This window comes from Eptatretus burgeri, chromosome 4, assembly GCF_056783735.1.
Source record: "Eptatretus burgeri isolate ZD-2024b chromosome 4, Ebu_testis_v1, whole genome shotgun sequence".
In the NCBI taxonomy this organism is placed as follows: domain Eukaryota; kingdom Metazoa; phylum Chordata; class Myxini; order Myxiniformes; family Myxinidae; genus Eptatretus; species Eptatretus burgeri.
Window position 1 is genome coordinate 56,764,558 of NC_140964.1, and position 21,298 is coordinate 56,785,855.

The 21,298-nt window shown below is 43.7% G+C and overlaps 2 protein-coding genes and 1 non-coding gene across 6 annotated transcripts in view; 1 reads left to right on the forward strand and 2 right to left on the reverse strand.

Annotated features, from left to right (window-relative positions):
* Positions 1-157: 157 nt before the first annotated feature.
* PDCD2L (programmed cell death 2 like) lies at positions 158-19,596 on the reverse strand. 3 transcript variants are annotated; one of them, XM_085878185.1, is made up of 7 exons: positions 19,367-19,596; positions 14,036-14,199; positions 13,678-13,729; positions 6,700-7,094; positions 6,311-6,421; positions 903-1,057; positions 158-751 (listed from the first exon to the last, which is right to left on the reverse strand). In XM_085878185.1, exons 1-7 carry the CDS (start codon positions 19,475-19,477, stop codon positions 618-620), a joined length of 1,122 nt encoding a protein of 373 aa, XP_085734311.1. In that variant the 5' UTR covers positions 19,478-19,596; the 3' UTR covers positions 158-617. The 3 variants fall into 3 exon arrangements, with proteins under 3 accessions (XP_085734311.1, XP_085734310.1, XP_085734312.1); XM_085878184.1 differs by having other exon boundaries at positions 158-754; positions 19,367-19,594; XM_085878186.1 differs by lacking the exon at positions 19,367-19,596 and adding an exon at positions 18,371-18,558 and having other exon boundaries at positions 158-754.
* Positions 18,782-18,854, reverse strand: TRNAR-ACG (transfer RNA arginine (anticodon ACG)). The gene has a single exon. It is a non-coding gene; the product is annotated as a tRNA-Arg (tRNA).
* Positions 19,283-21,298, forward strand: part of AKTIP (AKT interacting protein) — a 51,842-nt gene continuing 49,826 nt past the window's right edge. The window contains exon 1 of one of the 2 annotated variants that reach the window (XM_085878196.1): positions 19,283-19,422. The gene's annotated coding sequence lies outside the window, so the exon portion shown is untranslated. The remainder of the gene's footprint in view (positions 19,423-21,298) is intronic. The other variant, XM_085878199.1, reaches the window with a different exon arrangement.

Below are 21,298 nucleotides of genomic sequence, written 5' to 3' on the forward strand. Positions count from 1 at the left end.
TGCACAATAATGTTGAACATTGTATGTCGTGTACTTTTACATCGCAATCACATCCATCTGCATTTGGAGGAGAAGACTTTCATCGGCTTTGATGGACGTCGTTGAGGTCACCTAGGTTTATAGCCTTGTTTAAAAGAAAAAGAAAATGCAAATCAAACCAGGACAAGAAGCATAAATGTATTTTCTTGTTAAAGGTTCACACTTGTAGCTTTGCCTCCTTGCTGCCAAACACAAACCGAAAACGGCACTCAAGTTCAAAAATAGGTCATCAACTTTTACACATTCTTTCAAAGTTTGTTTCTCATTGCTTATTTATTTCATGCTTTTTTTTTTAAATATGAAAGCGGCAATAAATCTGAGGGCAGGGAAATACTGTGCATATGCATCTGGTGAGAATCTTGGAAGCCAGAAATGCATTATTATGATCAGCTGTTCCACTTGTAAAGTACATCAAGTGGTTTATCAGATGGAAATATTGGTCCACCCTAACTCTAACCAAAGACCGAGTCTTAAACCCAAAGCCTCCAATTCACTGTCATCTGTAGCTGCCTGCCCTGGAGTGGACCAACTATAGTGAAACGGAAGTTAAAGCAGCAAATGGCCCGGGCGGAAAGATTTCATCTGAAGAGGCACTGGTCAGGGTCTGGTTGGACCAGCACAAACTCCTCTTGAGCCACATCCTGGCCCATTGACCAGCAGCTAATAGAGCACGAGTAGACCAGCACAGTGCCAAATTCTACTGAGAGCTCTTCTGCTGTATGTGGGAGAGGGAAGAATATGGAAGTTAGGTTGAGATAAAAGTAAGGCTGTCTGATAATTAAGACAGAAAAGAAGGAGAGTTATAAAAAGTAAAGGCAAAGACAGAGGAAAGCAAAGGTGCAGAATAAATTTTCTCGACTCACCATTACACCTGGCAGGACGTAACATGCTGACCAAGGCAGGCATGAGTTGAAACTCAAACTTGCGTGGAGAGCAGCATAAGAGGCATGGAGGAATGGGTGCTGTGAGGTCATGGTCTGGTACAGCCAAAAAAAGTGGGTGGCCATCCCATGAATAACTGGGGGCCATGTACAAGAAAACAAATTATGTTGAAGTGTTTCATTTGCCGTATACTTACGATGAGTCTGACAACCAGTCACCCCCCCTCCCCTTCTCGCCCTTCCCAACGCTCCCACTCTTCCCATGCAATTGCCCTGTCACCAAAAATGCTCAGCCTTCAATTGCATGGAGAATCTTACACCAATAATTATTTTCAACTCTTCCCATATTTACTATTTGTAATGATAAAGGTTATATGAAAAAAATGTCTATTTGCTTTGTGTTGGACAGGGGTCACAAAGTAACTTTTCATTTTTATGTGGAATGTTTGTATGGGAGAAAGATTCAGGAGGAGCAGAGGGGAAACAGTACAATAGGTTATAAGACCATGGAGTAAATGGCTCAAAAAAATTTTTCCCAAGGTTTTCTTTTATAACATAAGGCAATGCTTCACCTTGATAACCGGTCACACAACCAAGAACAAGTAATAGCTTAGTCCAAAATAAGTGAATTATTAAAATGGCATTTTGTAACAACAGGTCATTTTTTTGGAGAAAACTCCTCGGTTTAAATGTTCACCACTTCTGCCTCCTCGAGATACAAGATAGAACCTAAAACCGTTGAGTTTTACTACACTTTTTATCTTCCTTTCAGTTGATTTCACCAGGTCAGGTAATGGCTCAATAATGAATGGCTTTCTGGAAACAGAGCTCGAATTTACACACCGCTCATATTGCTTGTCATACATACTGGCCCCATTGTACAACCATGTCCAAGTGGATGCGTGAAGTCAAAATAAAAAATCGATAGTTGTCAGAGGTAGGTTATGAAATAATTGGGCTAGACATCATTTCCTTATGTTGCTATTCCACACAGGATACAACACAACACAGTCAGGCAAGAATGACATGGAATAAAGATACTGGGTAGTTGACCTGGGACAAGTGAATTATTGTAATACTTTTGATAAGAAAAACCTAAATTCAGGGATTTTTGCACGTGCTGATAGATTCTACAGCTGTCATTGCCATCTCATGAAGGCTATTCATCGTGTCACAGGTCCACAAGAGCTCCGCATTGCTGTTGTTGTTGGGGGGGGGGGGGCCCAAAAAATCTAATCATATGGAGAAAAAATTATTAGTATGGTTTATTCAAGCCCGCATGCAACTCCTCCCAAAAAATAGCATTACGTAGTTTGGAACGGCCCCAAATTTGGGTTAAACAATCCGTGACCGTGTGATGAATCAGCCCATTCTGATACAACCGTGTCGGAGACTGACATGGATCAGAGGTGACGAGTTACTCTTTTAATCACGCATTTAAATGTGTGTTTTCTAATTGTGCTGTTCATCTTTAAGAGTTCTTTAAATGCACATTTCCCAATCAGCCCGTTTTTGTGCGTTTGTGTCCCTCTCCTGTGTGCGTGTAAAGCCAATTCACTCACGCTTAATGGCGAAGTCCCGTCCCTCGAATGAACACGTAAAGAAGGTTTATTACAACAGAGGGAGTGGGAGGGAGTGAGAGATACACGTGCACACACAAACGCACACATACACAACAAAAATAAAATGAGGTCACGTATAAAGTAAATCCCCTGTTCGGAATCACTATAAATCTTATCTATCTAATCTTATTCACTTACGTGGGAACACGGAACCAACATGGCTCTATCTAATCTTATTCGTTCACACGGGAATACGGGACAGACATGGCTCAATCTAATCATGTTCATTCACATGGGAACATGGGACAGACACACTTCTTTCTTCATAAAATATAAATATGAACACTTCTTCCTTTAAAAGCACTCAAAATAATTTTTTTTTCACAAAGATTATTTTCAAAAACTGTCAGTTAAGCGCATCCTTCTGCATGTACAGCACTACGTTTCTTTGTGCCGTCAACAAAAATATTATCTCCCATCCCATGATTTTTATCTATATGTTTGTCCAGTTTGGGAATTTGGAATGAGCATCCCTCCAATTCCTGTACCCTCCTTCCGCTTCCACCCCCACATCACGCCTCAAAGCTCCATGCCCCCCTTTCTACATCCATCCTCACCAAACCCTCTTAATGCTTCCCCTTCACCCCATCAACTCAATCCTTCCCCTGCACACTCAAACTTTCCCCCACACCCCACACACTCAAACCTTCCCCTTCAAAGCCTCCCTCTCACATTGCCCCCAGAAAGCCTCCCCCATCCTGCACCCTTCGAACACCTACTCCTCCCAATACCTAACTGTATGGACTTCAAACATCCAAGGTCTCCATTCTGACAGATATCTCAATCCAGACCACTGCTGATAAGCCAGACATCTCCCACAGGATCTCCTCCCACAGGACCACCATGACTCATTAGTACCTCTCCCAAACTATTGTCTCATCCATTTTGATAGGCCTTAACCACACCTTGGCAATGGAGTTACACTTTACATCAATAACTCAATTCCTCACTGCCCTTATACTGATCTTACACCTCCCAACACCCTGGAGTACCTCTGTCTGTGACTTACTATCCACTCCCACCTCGTGTTTGTCTGTGTGTTGTGGCCATAGCACTTCAGCAAAGAACTTCTGTGACTCCATGGGACTGACTCAATCTGTGAAGTGTGAACCTTTAGACCTGGATTTCTCCCAATAGCAAATCCTCTCTTCTGGACTTGGTGATGACTAACTTCACTGCAAATGTCTCTTGCTCTTCCTCTGCTCCAATTGGTTCATCTCATCATGTATGCCTGGTGTTGGCTTAATGGTTAGGGTGGAGGGCTTTGGATCCTAGGGTCCTGAGTTAAAATCCTGCTCAGCTGTTGAATTAATACCAGGTGGGGTTAACTCGGCCTGTCATCCTTCCAAGGTTGGCAAAATGAGTGCCAGCATGCTGCTATACTGTGTCGGAGTGGCGACCCGTCCAGGATTGTGCTCAGTAGCCAAGGAGACTGCTTAAGCAACACCAATGCTCTGCATAGAGTATGGTCCCAATCTCCTCATCAAGTGCTTGTGAAAGTCAACATCTCTCCGGCTAGTCTCAGAGAGTTTCCTCAGTGCTGGCAAGTCTGGCATTTCACACAGGCAGATTGGCAGGGACTGCAAACAGCCATCTCGCTTCAGGACTGGTCTCCCATATCTACTACCCCCGACGTTAACTCAGTCTGAGAATTCTTCAACAGAAATGTGGTCTCTCTCATGCACAGATTCATCCCACATCATCTTCAATAATCCTATCCTTCTTTCCCACCCATGATCCATTGAATCAGACGGTGAGGCAGTTGCTCTGAAACAACTTGCCTTCTCTTCCTGGAAGACTAATCTGACTGAAGGCAATCTCAGTGCATTTTAAAAAGCCTGCAACAAGTGTGTCGACTCTCAAGAGAGCCAGAAAACAACATCTGTCCAATCTCAAGAATGAACTTTCAAACTTCTCTCCCTCCTCTAAAACCCGATGGTGCCTTGTCAAGTCTGTATCTGGTGTATGCTCCCCTTCCATCCCTTCACCCTCTTCAAATGAGACTACAGCCGACTCCGTGAGAAGGCCAAATGCCTCTTCTGTGTTTGCTTCAAAATTTAGTCCCCAACCCCTCACTCTCGGTGCCCACCCTCCCCAGTCATACCAAACTGTTCCTGGATTCTGTCTTTTTCTCTGAGAAGGTTCTTTCAACCCTCGACTTTGACTCAACAACAGGACCGGACGGCATCAGGTCATGTGTCCTAAAAACCTGCTCTGCTCTTGCACATCTTCTTTCTACTCTTTTCACCCCATAATTTGCCCTCGGTCATCTTGTATCTGTTTGGAAATCCACCAACATCACTGCGTTACATAACTAGAAGGGCACTCGGTAGAGCGCATACCTCTGCCAGGCTGGTTAGTTTACATTTTGTGTCCCACTGATTGGCTGGATCTCGATTCAGACCTGAACTAAAATTTAATCAGTTTGTTCTTGTCACCTTACCAACTCATCCACCAAGTTTTGTCCAAAACCAACCATAACTTTTTAAGATATCGTACTACATATCGTTTTAGCCGTATCACTCAATGGTGAAGAATCACTTAAAAAATTATTGGATCCGAATTTGGATCTTCACCAAAATCGAATCAATTCTTCCTTGTTACATACCCAACCTGCCCACAAAGTTCCGTCTGAATCCATCCACAACTTTGAGAGATCCTGCTTCATGTCGTTTTTGGCCCTATCTCAATGGTCAAAAGTTAAAAATTCTCTGATTCGGATCTTCACAAATATCTAACCATGTTATTGGTGTCGCATACCCAAGCTCTCCACCAAATTTTGCCCGAATCTGTCCACTACTTTTTGAGATATCGTGCTATATATCTTTTCTGGCTCTTATCTCTCAATGGTGAAGAATCACTTTAAAAATACGAGTATCCGGATCTTCAACAAAATCAAATAAATTCGGCCTTGGCACAAATCCAACTTGTCCACCAAATTATGTCCGAATCTGTCGCCAACGTTTTGAGATATTCTGCTCACGAACAGACAGGGGTGAAAACATAACCTGTCCACCTTCGGTGGCGGAGGTAATTAAAAGTCACATGAAAGAGGAAAGAAAACATTAGATCCTTCTGACTCGAGTTATGATTTGTAAAAATTGTTTTCAAAGGCCACGTGGCCTTTGACCTGTTGAATCTAAAATGGCCGAGAGACCTGGCTTAGAGGTATGCACACTCATCTCCAAGCGGTCGAGCCTGGGTTTGAATCCCGGCCCAACTATAAACTCTCATCCCGGTGTTTCACCGACAGCATGATTTATCAACGTGTGTGCTCGTCCCTCAGATGGGCATTCAACTGGGCATCCCATTTGCCGGCATCAATTGATGGATGTTCGGCAGATCCCACAACGTCCTTTGCGAAAATTTGGTGAGTTATCGCCAGCGCCCTGAACAAATTACAAAATCCTGTCCTAACTAGTGCTCGTAGAGGGATGGCAAACCACCCATCATGACCCTTGCCAAGAAACTGCTGCTTCGGCAGCACCGACGCCCTGTCACAGGGAATGATACATCGAATCAGACTATACATCTTTGACCGCAAAATATAATCAGTTCATCTTTGTATTACAGTTCATACTTTTGGCAAGTTTGGTTGGAATCCCTTCAGTAGTTATCACGGAAACGAAAATCTGCTACGCACACCCACACGGACAACCCAAAAACATAATACCTCCAGCGTCTAACTACAGAGGCATTAAAAAAAAAAATTTAAATGAGATTTGCTCACAGCAAAATTAGATTACTACAAACAGAGGCAAAACTTACCGTAGAATCTGCTCTGGACATGCCTCAATCCTTTTCATGAACTTCAAAAATGCATGGTCTCCATGCTTCACCTTTGTTCGCTCATAATGCTCACCATTTCCCTCGGTACATCTATGTCACAGATAGGTCATTGCAAACTAAATGCAATTGAGTTAACATTCCACTTGTGTTGGATATTTCATGAAGAGATTGTAAATGTGAGTTGGATGTTGACTTTGGTGGGGGAGGGGGGAAGGGAATTAGAAATGGCTTGGATTTTGACAAGTGGTGTCCATGACAAATCATCATACATGGAAAGAAAGCCGGCCTGTCGTGGTATAGTGAATTATTTGAACCAGGAAGTATCACATATAAGAAACGCCAGTGGTTGAGAAAAATTAACAACACACCTGTTTGCAGCCAGTGCTATAAAATCCACAGATTCTCGCCGAGTGTAGTCCTCCAGCAAGCCCTCAATGTGTCCTCCATTGCTGGACATTCTTGCTTCCCCCATCACCTCCACCTCCTCCCATACACTTACATAAAATGATTCAAAACATGGCATTTGCACTTCCATGTCCATTGCTGAATGACCTCGACCTGATGCTCGATTCCATCCCGACATCTCTTTTAATGACAGACGGCTCAGCTCGGGTGAGAGAAGAGTTGTGGAGTCAGGTGTAGTCTCTTGGTGCTGGTTAACACTCACTGGTCCTTCCATGCCTGTTGACTCATCGTTGTCACCCCAATCATTTGCATCTTGGCACCAGTCTGTTGGACGGGCATGGCAGGGCGTTGGCACCACCTAAAACAACAACAAACCTAGCATTTGTGGTGTTACAATTGGTCAGGTCAACTTTTGAATGTGACATTGGTCATATGTTACTCTAATGGTTTAATGCTTCATCAGTAATACAAGGGTCATTCAAAAATGTTTATGAAAGAGATACAGAAAAAAATTTGTATGGAGGAACTAGAACACAGAACGGATCAGGATGTAACAAAACAAACAGAACAGCAGAGGGGGTGGGTGAGGGAGGGACACACTAACAGCAGGGTTGAGGGACAAAATAGAGGGATACTTGCAAAAATAAGGGACATGAGGGAAAAAATGAGTAAGGAGAGGACACCAGGTAAACAGATGCCAACTCTCAATCAGAGAAATGGAAGGAAAAACTGGAAACCCAGAAAGAAGTGGCCTTGAGAAGGGTTATGCCTGGTGTTGGTTTAATGGTTAGGGTGGTGGGCTTCGGATCCTAGGATCCTGAGTTCAACTCCCATTCCGCTATTAAATTAATACCAGGTGGGGTTGACTCTGCCTGTCATCCTTCTGAGGTCGGCAAATTGAGTGCCAGCTTGCTGGTGGCCTGTGTCGGAGTGTCGACCTGTCTAGTATTGTAAGCAATTGCCAAGGAGGCTACTTAGGCAGCACCAACGCTCTGCACAGAGTATGGTTCGAATGGATGGATGAATTGAGGGTTCAACAGGGTAGAAAAGATCATAAATTATAGATAGGGGATGACCTGAGATGGTGGTAACAGCTGTCCAGAAGCCCTGGAGGGAAAAATGAGATTGAAAATAATGGAGAGGTGGATTCTACATGCAAAGAGGGGAAAAAAGAAGAGGAACAAATGAGTGGAGGCGAGCAGTGAGTCTGGATTTTGGGAGATTCACCAGAAGGGGGTTACTGGCAGACCGTGTATGCCTTTAAAAAACCTGGGGGAGCGTTCAGAACATGGAAAGGGCAGAGAGGGTCAGGTATGGAAGCAGCGCCAGAGCAGCACGTCGCTGCGTCCACTTTCTGCCGGTACTCCAAGGGCCTCCATCTGGCCATCCCCCAGGCAGATGCCTGGCTTATCCCCATCTCCTTGAGATGCCGATCAACCTGCTGCAACCACGAGGAACGTGGTCGACCCATTGGCCTCCACTCACAAGACTCCCTCGCTGAGAGAATCTGGTGAGCAGGATCAGCGTCAGGAAAACGAGCCACATGTCCATACAGCCGCAGCTGATGCTCACAGACTATGCAGGTAACAAATCTTATTTGAGTCTCTCTCAGCAACCGCTCGTTGGACACAAAGTCCAACCAGCGATAGCCAAGGATTCTCGGAAGAGACCTGGTACCAAAGGAATTAAGTCTCCGTCTCAGATCCCTGGTCAGAGTCCAAGTCTCACATCCATAGAACAAGACTGGAAGCACTAAGGACCTGAAGACTCAGACTTTTGTCCTGCCGCACAGATACCGACAGCGCCACACCCCATTATCCAGTGAATCCATGACTCCCCAGGCCTGACTCAGACGTCTATTGACCTCTGACTCACAGCCAGCAGAGACATGAATATCACTGCCAAGGTAAGTGAATCTCTCCATGACCTCAACATCCTCACCACAAACAGGACAGCAGCATCCAAGATGTCAGTGAAAGCCCGGATCTTAGTTTGACCCAGGAAACCCATAATCCCAGTGGCTCCAACTCCTCATTCAGCACCTGGGGGCCCCCAAAAGGATATCTAAAGTCTCCGCAAAGATGACTGCATCATCTGCGAAATCAAGGTCAGAGATCTTGACATTTCCAAATGATGCACCACAGCTTGATCTCTCCGACATCCTCACTAGAATCCAGTCCATACAAGTGCTGAAAAGTGTGGGGGCCAGTACACACCCCTGACGAACTCCAGTAACAACTGGAAATAAATCAGAGATAGTACCACCACATCTCACAGCACTCTCAGTACCAGAGGAGATTTCAGACATCAGATCAATCAGTTTTGGTGGCACCCCACGAAGACCAAGAATGCTCCAGAGGGCATCGCGATTCACTGAATCGAACGCTTTACAGAGATCAACATAAGCTGCAAGCAGCCCCTGCCGAAACTCTCGTCTGCTTTTGGTGAGGACCCGAAGAGCAAGGATACGGTCAATCGTTGACCTCTTTGGTGTAAAGCCTGATTGCTCTGGACGCTGGTGCTCAAGCAGATGGTGGCGAACACTATCAGGAATTATCCGAGCAAAGACCTTTCCCGGCACTGAGAGCAGCGCCACCCCTCAGTAGTTGTTGGTCTTGGTGATCACCCTTCCCTTTCCAGAGAGGGACAACAAGGCCCCTCTTCCAGTCAGTTGGGATGATGCCTGTGTTCCAGGCAGAGCTCAGAACTGCATGCAACGACACGAGTGCAGCATTTCCACCAGCCTTGAGAAGTTCAGCATGGATGCCACAGATCCCTGGAGCTTCACCCCATTTCAACCGGTTCACCGCCGCCTGTGTTTCCACAAATGAAGGGGGACCACAGTTGATTGGAGGGTCAGCAACAGTTATTGTAACACCCCTAATGTCCAACTCGACAGGTGGTGGATCAGCCTGGTACAATCGCTCAAAGTAACCGGCCCAGCGGGCCTTCACTTCGGACTGCTCTGTCAAGAGCCTACCACCCTCTGCTCTAACTGCAGTACACCGAGGGATGGGCTTGGATGAACGCAATGCGCGAATTCCCCTGTAAGCAGGACGAGAATCACTTGACCACAGGTGATGCTCTACCCCCTCACAGATTCCTCACACGTAGGCCTCCTTGTCCACCCTTAGCGCACGTAGTTTTACGCCTCAGCTCCCTGAACAGCTCAGCTGTGCCATTCAGCATGGCCCTGCGACTCTGGTCAATGGTATCCAGTGTCCCTTGAGAGACAAAATTATTCTTTGCCCTACGGTGAGTTCGAAGACATCCACCGGCAACATCAAGGGCTGTGGTCTTGAAGGCACTCCACAACTCTTCAGGATCTTCCAAAGCACCCAAACCACCCAAATCTCACCTCAGCCTGTTTGCAAACTCCTCAGCTACTCTCATCCTTGAGCTTGCCAACAAACATCCAGCCTTGGCTGCTATTGGTACCATTCTCCTGGATTTAAGGTGCAATTTAAGAGTTGCTACAACAAATCGCTGGTCAGAATTGAGACCCTGCAGTTCTGGATCTGCACTCCGGTAGACCCTGCAGTTCTGGATCACCCTCCAGCGACCATCAACGAGGACATGGGCAATCTCCTTTGCCACACCGCCAGCGTTGGAATACCAAGTCCGGCGATGAGCTTGTGGGCGCTGAAACCATGAACTGGCCAACCTAAGTCCATGAGTTCTTGCAAAGTCAAGGAACTTATTGCTATTCAGCTTCACAGTTCCAGACCCATGTTGACCAACACATGTCTCATAACCATTCCTATCAGTTCCAGTCGATGCATTGAAATCCCCCAAGACGAGAAGAGTATCTCGCCTGGGGCACTGATCAACCACAGACTCGAGTGTGGCATGGAATGCATCTTTCACGATGGGATCACTCGCCTCAGTCGGAGCATAAACAGAGACCAGGGAAATGACACCCAAGGAATGACGAATCCTTAGTCTCATAATACACTCGTTGACCGGTGTTACCTCAATTATCAATGGAGTCAGCTTATTGGACACAGCTACAGCAACTCCTTCGGCATGGTAACCATCAGAGCGACCAAACCAATAGTAGGTGTAACCACCCGCCATGAACTCGCCGCAATCCGGTCTCCGAACCTCAGAGAGAGCTGCAATACCGATGTCCAAACGCTTGAGCTCAGATGATAACAGAGACAGGTGATCATCCTCTCTTAGGGATAGGACATTCCAGGCACCCACCCAAAGGAACTGCCTCAGGTTAACCCAAGGAGACCGCCGTCTGGCGGACGACACCTCAGCACCACTCCGACACACTCTCCCGCAATCTGACCCGGGAATGTTACCCCGTGGTTTCCCTCCTATCAAAGATTGGGGGTCCTGAAGACTTTGCCCAATCCCATCATCCGGTGAGCTGACCTGCAAAGGGAAGCTACACAGGCGGTACTCCCATGGAGTGGGTTTTCAGATTTCTTTGCATTTTTGTGTTTTGCGGAATGAAGGGTTTTACGGTGGCCGGAGTGCATATCCTGCCACCAACCTGCTAATAAGAAATACCCCAACTGCAGGAGGACGTCCGCAGACACAGTTGGGTACTAGATATGGATGGCCGTTGGCTCACAAGGAGCTCCTCCGCCCTTTGACAGGTTTTGTTTTTAATCCTGCTGGGTATGCATATCCAAACACCCTCCTCACTAGAAAACCTGGTGGGGCACATGGTTTAGTTGCCACCAACCCGACCATGGAACAGGTTAGTACAGGTTTACATGATACCTGTAGCAAGTCACAGATCTGATCTGGCCTGATCTGACAATATTCAGAGAGGGCACAAGACCAGAAATGACATGGTGGAAGAAGACAGAGGCCACCAACCTGTCTGTGATGTGAAATTGAAAGGCTAATAGAATTAGCTTCATCGTGGGAGATTGCATTGATTTTGAAGACCTTGGTTTTCATGGCATCAAGCTGAGCAAGTTGTGAGGCAGGGATGCCAGCCCAAAGGAGAGAGCAGTACTCTATCAGACTGCAGAATGAAGGCCTTGTTAAAGATTCAGATGTGCCAATAAAAGATTGCATGACAGAGGATGCCTAGTTGGCAACTGGCTTTTGTGGACAACTTTAAAGTGCGGTTTGCCCAAGAAAGATCATGGCTGATAGTGAGGCCCAAAGGTAGCTTGTCATGATTGGGGTGGAGGGGGTTGTGTTGGGATCTTAAATGATCCTAAAAGCTATGCCCAGGGTGGGGGGGGGACATGTGTACCCTGGTACCTAAGCCGGACAGGTCGAGAGGGAGAGGCCAGACAAAATCTAGTTCCTGGTCTTCCAAGTGTGGGGTTGGGAAGTGGGATGGAAAGAGACCAAATGTGGGTGGCGAGAGCTCATTCGCCTTGGAAGGCAATCGAGAGAGGAGTGAAGCCCCAGTAGGTGGACAAATGGATGAACTCCTTTGTTTTGGCAGCTTCTGCAGCAGAACCAGTCCCAAATATATTGGCTTTGCTTTACCAGTCACTTCCGCAGAAAAAGTAGAGAGGGGTACTATTTTTTTATATTTACTTATTCGGATGCAGCCTGTGTCTGCTTGGCTGCATCATTTTCAGGGGGTGTGGCTGTGCCACCAATGCAATGCCCCTGTTACCAGCACGCTGGTACTCATTTTGCCAACCTCGGAAGGATGACAGGCTGAACAACCCAACCTGGTGTTAATTCAACAGCCCGACAGGGCGATTCTAGGAAGAGAGCTTGGTGAGAGAGAGGAATTTGTCTCAAAACTGTTGAAATCTGGAACCATCTGAACACAACCATTTATGACTCTGCCATCTCTACTTTCAGAAGAAAATTGATCACAAACAAGGACTGATTTGACACATGTTACAGAGATACTTCCCATTCTAGAAATTAAGAAAACAGCACACCTCAAGTACAAATCTCAACCAACAAGAAAAGCATCAGGATTTTCACAAACCATGCAGCCTTGTCCAGCAGACGGTAATCAGTATGTGCTTTAGGCCTCTTTGGCATTACTATCTGAGCAAAGAGCTCATTATTCAGGGATCACGGGTTGTTTTTTAACATAGTCGAGGCTCATGGAAGAACTAGTGCACTGAATGGATCAGGACGTAACAGACAAAAACAGGACGCAAAACACAGATGCATGGGATGGACAAGATGGATACAGAAGGAAACTCCAAGGAGGGAAAACTGGAAAGAGAAGGGATTTGGGGTGGGTTAAATTGGTTAGAAAAGATCATGGTTTTGGATTAGGGATGATCTGAGCAAGTGGTGAACAGCTGTTTTGAAGACTTGGAGGGAAAAATGAAATTGAAGAGGATGTAGAAGTTGGTTCCATACGTGGGGGAAAAAAACAGAGGAACACATGAGTGAAGGTGAGCAGTGATCCTGGATTTTGGTAGTTTTACAAGAAAGGGGTTGATGGTGGACTGTGTGACCAGCAGAAACCTGGAGAGACTACTTACTTTTACATATACATAACATGGCAACCCTACCAACCTTTTTCCATGCATGTTGCACTCCCACCATACCTTCCTACTAAAATCAGTACCAAATTAGATCTAATTTTATACGGTTGGCATAGGGAGTCTCGTTGGGCTGCCATGGCAGTTGTAAACTAGGAAAGTACAAATGATGAACATTGTTCGCTGGTCATCACGAAACCTTCAGCAATACAAATCATTTAGAATCTGGTTACACCATCAAATAGCTCATAAAAGCTACTCTTGTGGGATTTTTCTCACCCACTGCAGCTGAATCAGGATCAGTTTCAGAAGACAAGGCGACTCCACAATGACTCACGTCACAGCAGTTATTAGTAAGATGTACTTTTATGAGATCAAATCCAACAACCAGGTACTTAATAAGACAACACGATATCCCTGAGCTATCCTATGAGTCAGAGAAACCAAACGAGGAAGTAAAGCACCTTCAACTGCCTACATCTCAGTTTGTTTAGAAAGGCACACCTGTGGATGCTTCTGCTCAGATTCCAGATGTTGGGACCTCATAACCTTCCAGCTGCAAGAACAAGGGAATCATTGTGTTGCTTAAAGTTAACTGCACTTCCACATTCTCTTCCATCTCAATAATGGGAAGCTTTTACCACTGTAATCACGATATAACAATCTGAACTGCATTTTGTAAAGACATTCTAAAAGGTAAATGTAGAATGGGTGGTTTACATATATATATATATATATATATATATATATATATATATATATATATATATATATATATATATATATATATATATATATATATATATATATATATATGAGGTTGAGTTAAGAGATTTTGGAAAGTTTCACAACCAGGACACACCTGCCATGCTGGTTTGCACAGGCCTTGCCGATGCAGGTAAACACATGGAGTGTGCGGTGCAACGGAGACGTGTGCAGGGGGCAGTTTAACTGAACCACAAGTGTTAGGGGTTGACCACACAGGCCACAATAGGGTTGCTGCAAGCGGACACCAGGCACAGGATCCTAAATACAAGGGTGGGGAAACAGGGTATCGTCGGACAGAGTTGAACAATATATCATCTCATTTTGAATTATGTGTCTTCATTCACAATGAAATACCCCCACCCCCCCAATACTTATTTCCTAAAGCACACACACGTGGATACTTTGAGATCTGTGAGTACTCTGTTCCACCTTAAGCCCGCATATGGAGACCACAACGAACGACACGTACATCCTTCGCTCTTCTTTTCTCGTCCAATTCATTTTCTTGATGTGTCTTACAAAATCACGAGTTTTAATGCTTAATCTGCAGCCTTTCCAAGTCGATCATGAAATTAGAGAGTTCATGGAATATCTTACCCCCCTCAGTCATGAGGAAAAAAAAGGGACATGGTCGGGGTCTGCGAGCAGCAAATTTGATTGGTCGAGATGATGTAAAATGGCGTAATATTTTGTCCAAGTACTGCTAAACTGAAGGGTTTTGAAAGTGCCAAAAAGGTGATTTGTGTTCTACAGTATTCAAGTATATAATTCAATAGAAATAAAATAAAGGTTTTAATGGTTGTAGAAAAAACAAGGACAAATGTGTCCACGAGCAGCGTGTGGCACATTCCTAAAGGTTTTGTCGGCTAAAAAAAAAAAAAAAAATTTTTAATTAAAAAAAAACAACTTCCAATATTTCGTCACGTGCCTTGTTCAGCCAATAGCGAAACGCGTCATAATGTATTTACAATAGATCGTGTATTTACGAAATAAATAATGTATTTACGAAATTACAATACGATAAATGGAATAATCTTTAAATAGTAACGTGAACTTTTCGAAACTTTAAAGCAAATGTCCGAATATATTTAAAAGTTCATGATAGACGCTCTCAAAAGGCACCGTCTATGTGAGGATGTGTACATGTGCTCAGTATTTAAGGAGATCCGGATCTTGTATATACAAGAGCCGACTCCTAGAAATTAAGGTTTTGTCTTCACAACAACAACAACAACAACAACAAGAACAACAAGAAGATGAACAACAAGAAGAACAACAACAAGAAGAAGAACAACAAGAAGAAAAACAACAACAAGAAGAAGAACAATAACAACAAGAAGAACAACGCCGAGCTCTCTATGAGCAGCGTTCGCGACACGAGACTGCTAAAAATTCAGAAGTTTTAACTCTTGATGCAGCGTATTTTACACCACCTTATATATATATCACGTTACATTAGTTATTTGTGCCTGTTGTTTGTGTTCTTTGTGATATCCTTAAAAACCAAGTTTTTTTTCCTGTTTGGAATGATCTATTTAGTTTCCTGTTTGGAAGGATTTTCAAATTTATTTGATTACCAGACAGGCAGAAAGATGAAAAAAAAATTCTCTCGCTCCTCTCTGTACATATGTGATCAGGATGAATTCAGAGACAAAGTACTGTCGTGTCCATCTCATTTAACATCGATGCTGGACCGATGGGCCAAACAGACTTTTTTTTACTCCCTCAGACTGCGTTTAACTAATGGTAGGTTTGCGTTCACAAAAACTGAGACACAAAAACCCTAACTCTGTCTATTCCCAAACCATAGAGTGAAATCAGGGAATGATGATCGCGAGTCGATGACGGCGGATTGGGATAGGGAAGAAAGGGGGAACACCAAATCGAGAATAAATAATTATATGCAATAAGAATAAAAGAAATCTAAAGAAACCAAGGCGCCTCACTCTGAACTCAATCACAGATGGGAAAGGGACAAAACTGGGGACTGGGGACTGGGGGGGGGTGGGCATAGAGCAGGCAATGAGGAGGTGATGGGCAGGATGACGAATAGGCTCCACACAAAACTAGGAAAGCAGGATGATCTCAGAGCTCGTCTTACAACCCATTCTCAGAACCAGGCTCTCCTCAGTCAGTTCTCCTCAGCACCAAAGTTCTCCTCTGAACTCTGTACTTTCTTACCCGTTTTTCCTCAGAACTCTTTCGATCCCTCCCCACCCTTGTCAGCTCCACCCCCTTCTCCTGGGCAACGCTCTGCCCCTTGAAGGCATCCGTAGCTCTGCCCCCTGGAGGCATTCATAGCTCCACCCCTTTCTCTTGCAAAGTCTCCCAGCAGCCCGGTGGAAGTTTACATAAGGGTTATACACTATTTACAATTTCCTTAACCATAATCCCTAATTAATTATTACCATGTACCATCCATCCCCTGTATGGTGCACATTCAATCAAAACAGTGTTTAAGCTGATGTGTCCCTACTTATTACATTGAGATTGGCTGGCTTCTTGTCCATGGATCATGATATTCTAACCATTTCTATTTGTTCTCTGGGAATGCCTAACCCCCCTCCCCAACACCCCCCTCCCACTTACAAACATAACAGTACTGCTAAACTACAGGTTTGTTTTGCAATTCACGTTCAAAATATGACATTCAATTGAAATCAAGCAGTTCCTCGATCATAAACTGATGTTTGTCTGTCTGTCTGTGTGTCTGCAGACGTAAACCAGTTGCTTCAGTCCGCTTTTTGCTTAACCCTGCTTTTTTGCTTCACATCCGCGGGGTAACAATAACATATACACAGAAGTTTCCTTGCTTGAATTGCAACAGTGTTAAGGGGGCCAAATTAAAATGAAGGAAAAAAAAAAGGGGGACACCATATGGAACTAGAAATTATTGTGGGTTTGGAATGGGTTAGAAGGTGAAATACCCTCATCAGGCTGAACCGTTTAGGTTTTGGATCCAACCTAGATCTAGATCCAGATCCGAACCAAAACCAAATCGGCTTGTTCTAGTCACTTACACAACTCATTCACATAGTTTTGTCCAAATCCATGCACAACTTTTTGAGATATCGTGCTACATATCGTTTCTGACCCTATCTCAAAATGGTGAAGAATCATGAACAAATTCTCGTATCCGGATCCGAATCCTGATCTTCACCAAAATCTAATCGTTTCGTCATTATCACACACCCAACCTGTCCACCAAATTTCATCTGAATCTGTCCATAATGTTTTGAGATATCCTTCTCACAGACAAATAAACACATTAAAATCACTCATAGAGTGACACTTAGCAAAACAGAACAAAGTAGAACGGCACTCAGAAGAGCGCATACCTCTGCCAGGTGGAACAGTTCACGTTTTGTATCCCACTGATGGGCTGGATCAAAAACAAAATATTTTGGCCTATTTTGACCTTTCGGCCGAAATTCACCTGAAAATTCATGTGGTTGAATGCATTGACCTGATAAGTAAATCCTTTTCAAGTTTCACATCAATCTGATGAAAATTGAGGATTTCAGAAAATTTGTCCCAAATTGGCCTTTTGGCCTATTTTGACCTTTTGGCTGATGTTCACCTTAAAATTAATAGGTGGTTGGATTCAGTGACCTAATATGCAAATGCTCTTCAAATTTCAAGTTAATTGAATTAAAATTGAGGATTTTTGGCCTTTGGCCTATGTTGACCTTTTGGTCCATGATGACCTCAAAAATAATAGGTGGTTCAATTCAGTGACCTGATATGTAAATCCTTTTCAAATTTCAAGTCAATCAGATGAAAATTGAGGATTTTAGAAAATTTGGCCTTATGGCCTATTTTGACCTAATGGCCTAAGTTGACCTCAAAATTAACAAGTGGTTGAATTCAGTGACGTGATATGCAAATGCTCTTCAAATTTCAAGTTAATTGGATTAAAATTGTGGATTTTAGAAATTTGGCCTTTGTCGACCTTTTGGTCTATGTTGACCTATTGGCCTATTGTAACCTCAAAATTAATAGGTGGTTGAATTCAGTGACTTGATATGCAAATGGTGTTCAAATTTCAAGTCAATCGGATTAAAATTGAGGAATTCATAAACAATTTAATAATTTGGCCTATTTTGGGTTGACCTTATGACCTACGTTAACCTTTTGACCGATGAAAACCTCAAAAGTAAAAGGTGGTCGAATTCACTGACCTCGATCGACATACTCGTGACACCGAGGAACAAACGGGTGAAAAGCAGAACAACATATGTCCGTCCACGTCATTATTAGCAGGCTGAGGTAATAAAAAGGAAAAGGGAAGTCGAAAAGGACGAAGAAAAAGGAGGAAAGGAAGAAGGAGGAATGTTGAGAACGTGCCACGGGGGGGGGGGGGGGGAAACAAGCACAATGTGGTGAAAAAGTCGTAAATTTTTGCATACGTAATATGTAAATGAATTACGTTTTGTGGCGAGAAGCCACAAGAGGGCGGTCTCGGCGAAAGATCCGGAATGAATGAAAACGACACTCGTACTCTGACATCACGATCATTTTTCACGATCATCATCACGATCACGATCACGAAAAAAAATGACCATTTTTTTTCTTCACACGATAATCTTCGTCCCCTCAGCCTTCTTCTTCTTCTTCTTCCTCTTCTTCTTCTTCTTCTTCTTCTTCACTTATTCTCCTCTTCTTCTTCTTCATTTTTTTCTTCACACGATAAGTGAAACTTCTCCGCACAGCACGGTAAACATGTCACAATGTGAATAATATAAATACAAACATTATAGGAAATAAGGAATTGGAAAGATCGCCGATTTCGTGTTCCACGTGACGTGAAGGATAACTCGAGGAATAATAAAAAAATAACCGAGCCAGGCAGGAGTCGAACCTACAATCTTCTGATCCGTAGTCAGACGCGTTATCCATTGCGCCACTGGCCCGACATGACCGTGGGTCGACGCTCGCTCGTTAAAACTTGGTCCTTTCAAGGCACCACGTGTCAAACAGCTGTCAACGTCGGACGTCACGGAAATGAGGGAATTATTATTGATTATTATTATTATTACGTCGTGTTATTAAAATACCATTCACACTGGCGTTTGGAGAGACAATTGACCATGTTCCATGTTATCTGTCACGTTCAAACGCTCACGTGTTCCGGTAGGTGTCTTTAGTGAGCAGGTCGATGTGCGCCGGGGTTCCACCAACCCGTTTCCATGGGAACCATTCCACGGCTTCAATCGGGGAATTCCAAATACAAGTGGAACACAATCACACGGCGTCGTCGTCGTCGTCACAGATTGGGCGAAACGTCTAAACGTCGTCATAATGAGTCAACACAAACGGCTCATTCACATCGCTTGGCTCTGTCGCCCTCGCCCCGCCCCGTCCCTCGAGCACGCCGATCACGACTTTCTTCTTCTTCGACACAACGCGCTCACAGCTCCCTTACCGGGCGACCTCCGATCTTATTGGTGAGACAGGTCGTTCGCCGGCGGCCTGTCACAGGTTCGTCTCGCACACCGAGCAGCACTTGTGGACCGCGACCTCTTTGCTCTGCCATTCTGATGCGAAACACAACAGCTGTTTCAATGTGCGACGTTGATGCTTCTTCGTCCCCTCAGCCTTCTTCTTCTTCCTCTTCTCCTTCTCCTTCTCCTTCTTCTTCTCCTTCTTCTTCTTCTCCTTCTTCTTCTTCTTCTGTTATTCCTCTTCTTCTTCTTCTTCATGTTCTTCTTCACACGATAAGTGCTACTTCTCTTGTTCCTCTTCGATAGAATTGTTTTTCTTAATTTAATAATCTTGTTAACATAAAATTTATTACCTTCATTACTAATTATTTTTGTTTTGTCGTTTTCTTCTACTAAATACTGTGTACTATAATTCGGGGGTGTCAAAGCCACCCAATGCTCGCCTGTTTATACATTTATCGTTTTTAAAACACGTCTAATAATTAATATTTTTTTTATAATTCTCTAACAATTTCTTTTTTTTTTGGGGGGGGGGGTTGGAAATCACTTAAAACATGTGGAAATGCAAAAAAAAAATTTTCTCTAACAATTTTTTTTTGGAGGGGGGTTGGAAATCACTTAAAACATGTAGAAATGCAAAAAAAAATATTTTCTCTAACAATTTTTTTTTGGGGGGGTTGGAAATCACAAAACATATAGAAATGCAAAAAAAATAAAAAAATTTTCTCAAACTTTTTTTTTGGGGGGTGGGGTTTGGAAATCACTTAAAACATGTAGAAATGCAAAAAAAAGAATCGAAATTTTGTTGAAAAAGAAGTTGCAAAAAAAAAATTTTTCCAACAATTTTTTTTTGGGGGGGGGGGGGGTTGGAAATCACTTAAAACACGTAGAAATGCAAAAAAAATTCCTCTTTTTTTGGGGGGGGGACCAAGTCCAAAATCTAATGGCATGATCCTTGGACCATACCTTACCCCCCCACCAAGTTTCGGCGAAATCCGTCGAGGAGTTTTTCCGTAATACAAAACAATTAACATTTTCACGCTCACGCTCACGCCGGGGGTATCGCTATAGCTCTCTGTTCTTCGAACAGGCGAGCTAAAAATGAACTCCGTCCGACCGACAGACCGATCGATCACCTGCCATGAACTTTTGTGTTCGTGATATTTTAAAAAAAAACAACATTCAACATTTATCTTTTATGTTACTAAGATCTATTCCTCATGACATTATCGCAACCTGATGAGATCACGGCTGTGATTGGCTCAATTATGTTGCCATGGCAACCATCTCGGTTACTTGCCTTGTGTTTGGGATATATATTTTTTAACAATCAAGATTTAGCTTTCATATTGCACAGATTTATTCCTCATACCACCCAAAAGGTGGGGGATCTAGAGTGTCAGCTCCTTGTAATTACACTGAACAACAAATTTCAATTTTTTTTTTTTACTGGAGATGTGTAAAGTGATTAAGACTAATTTGGGTACGCTGATTTCAAAAATCATAACCGTTTTGCTGTATCACGTCAGGGTTTTCAGGAACAGAAATATTCCCATTGCCTAGAAGTCAGGATTTCAATGAAATTTACATATGCCTTTAACATGTCTATTTCGTACAATTGTTGTTAACTTGTGTTATATTTCTTTCTTTCAGATAAAGATGAGTAGGCGTTCCTGTACCAATCATCCTGACAACTTCTGTTATGTCTGTGGTCGGTATACCAAAAAAGATCAACAGCGAAGTATATCTACAGCAGTGAAAATGAAGGCCGCCTACTTTCACTACTTCGGGTGTAAGGTGGGGGACCAAGAACAGAGCTGGGCACCACACATCTGCTGCACAAGCTGTCACACAACCTTGACTCAGTGGTTGGTGGGCAAGCGCGCGAGCATGCCATTTGCGGTGCCCATGAT

Coding starts and splice junctions, on each gene's coding strand:
- PDCD2L (XM_085878184.1), bottom strand. CDS start 19,477: ATGGCAGAGCAAAGAGGTCGCGGTCCACAAGTGCTGCTCGGTGTGCGA. Junction 1,058..6,310: donor TGTCCAGAGCAGATTCTACG/GTAAGTTTTGCC, acceptor CATGGCCCCCAG/TTATTCATGGGATGGCCACC. Junction 755..902: donor ACGTCCTGCCAGGTGTAATG/GTGAGTCGAGAA, acceptor TCCCACATACAG/CAGAAGAGCTCTCAGTAGAA.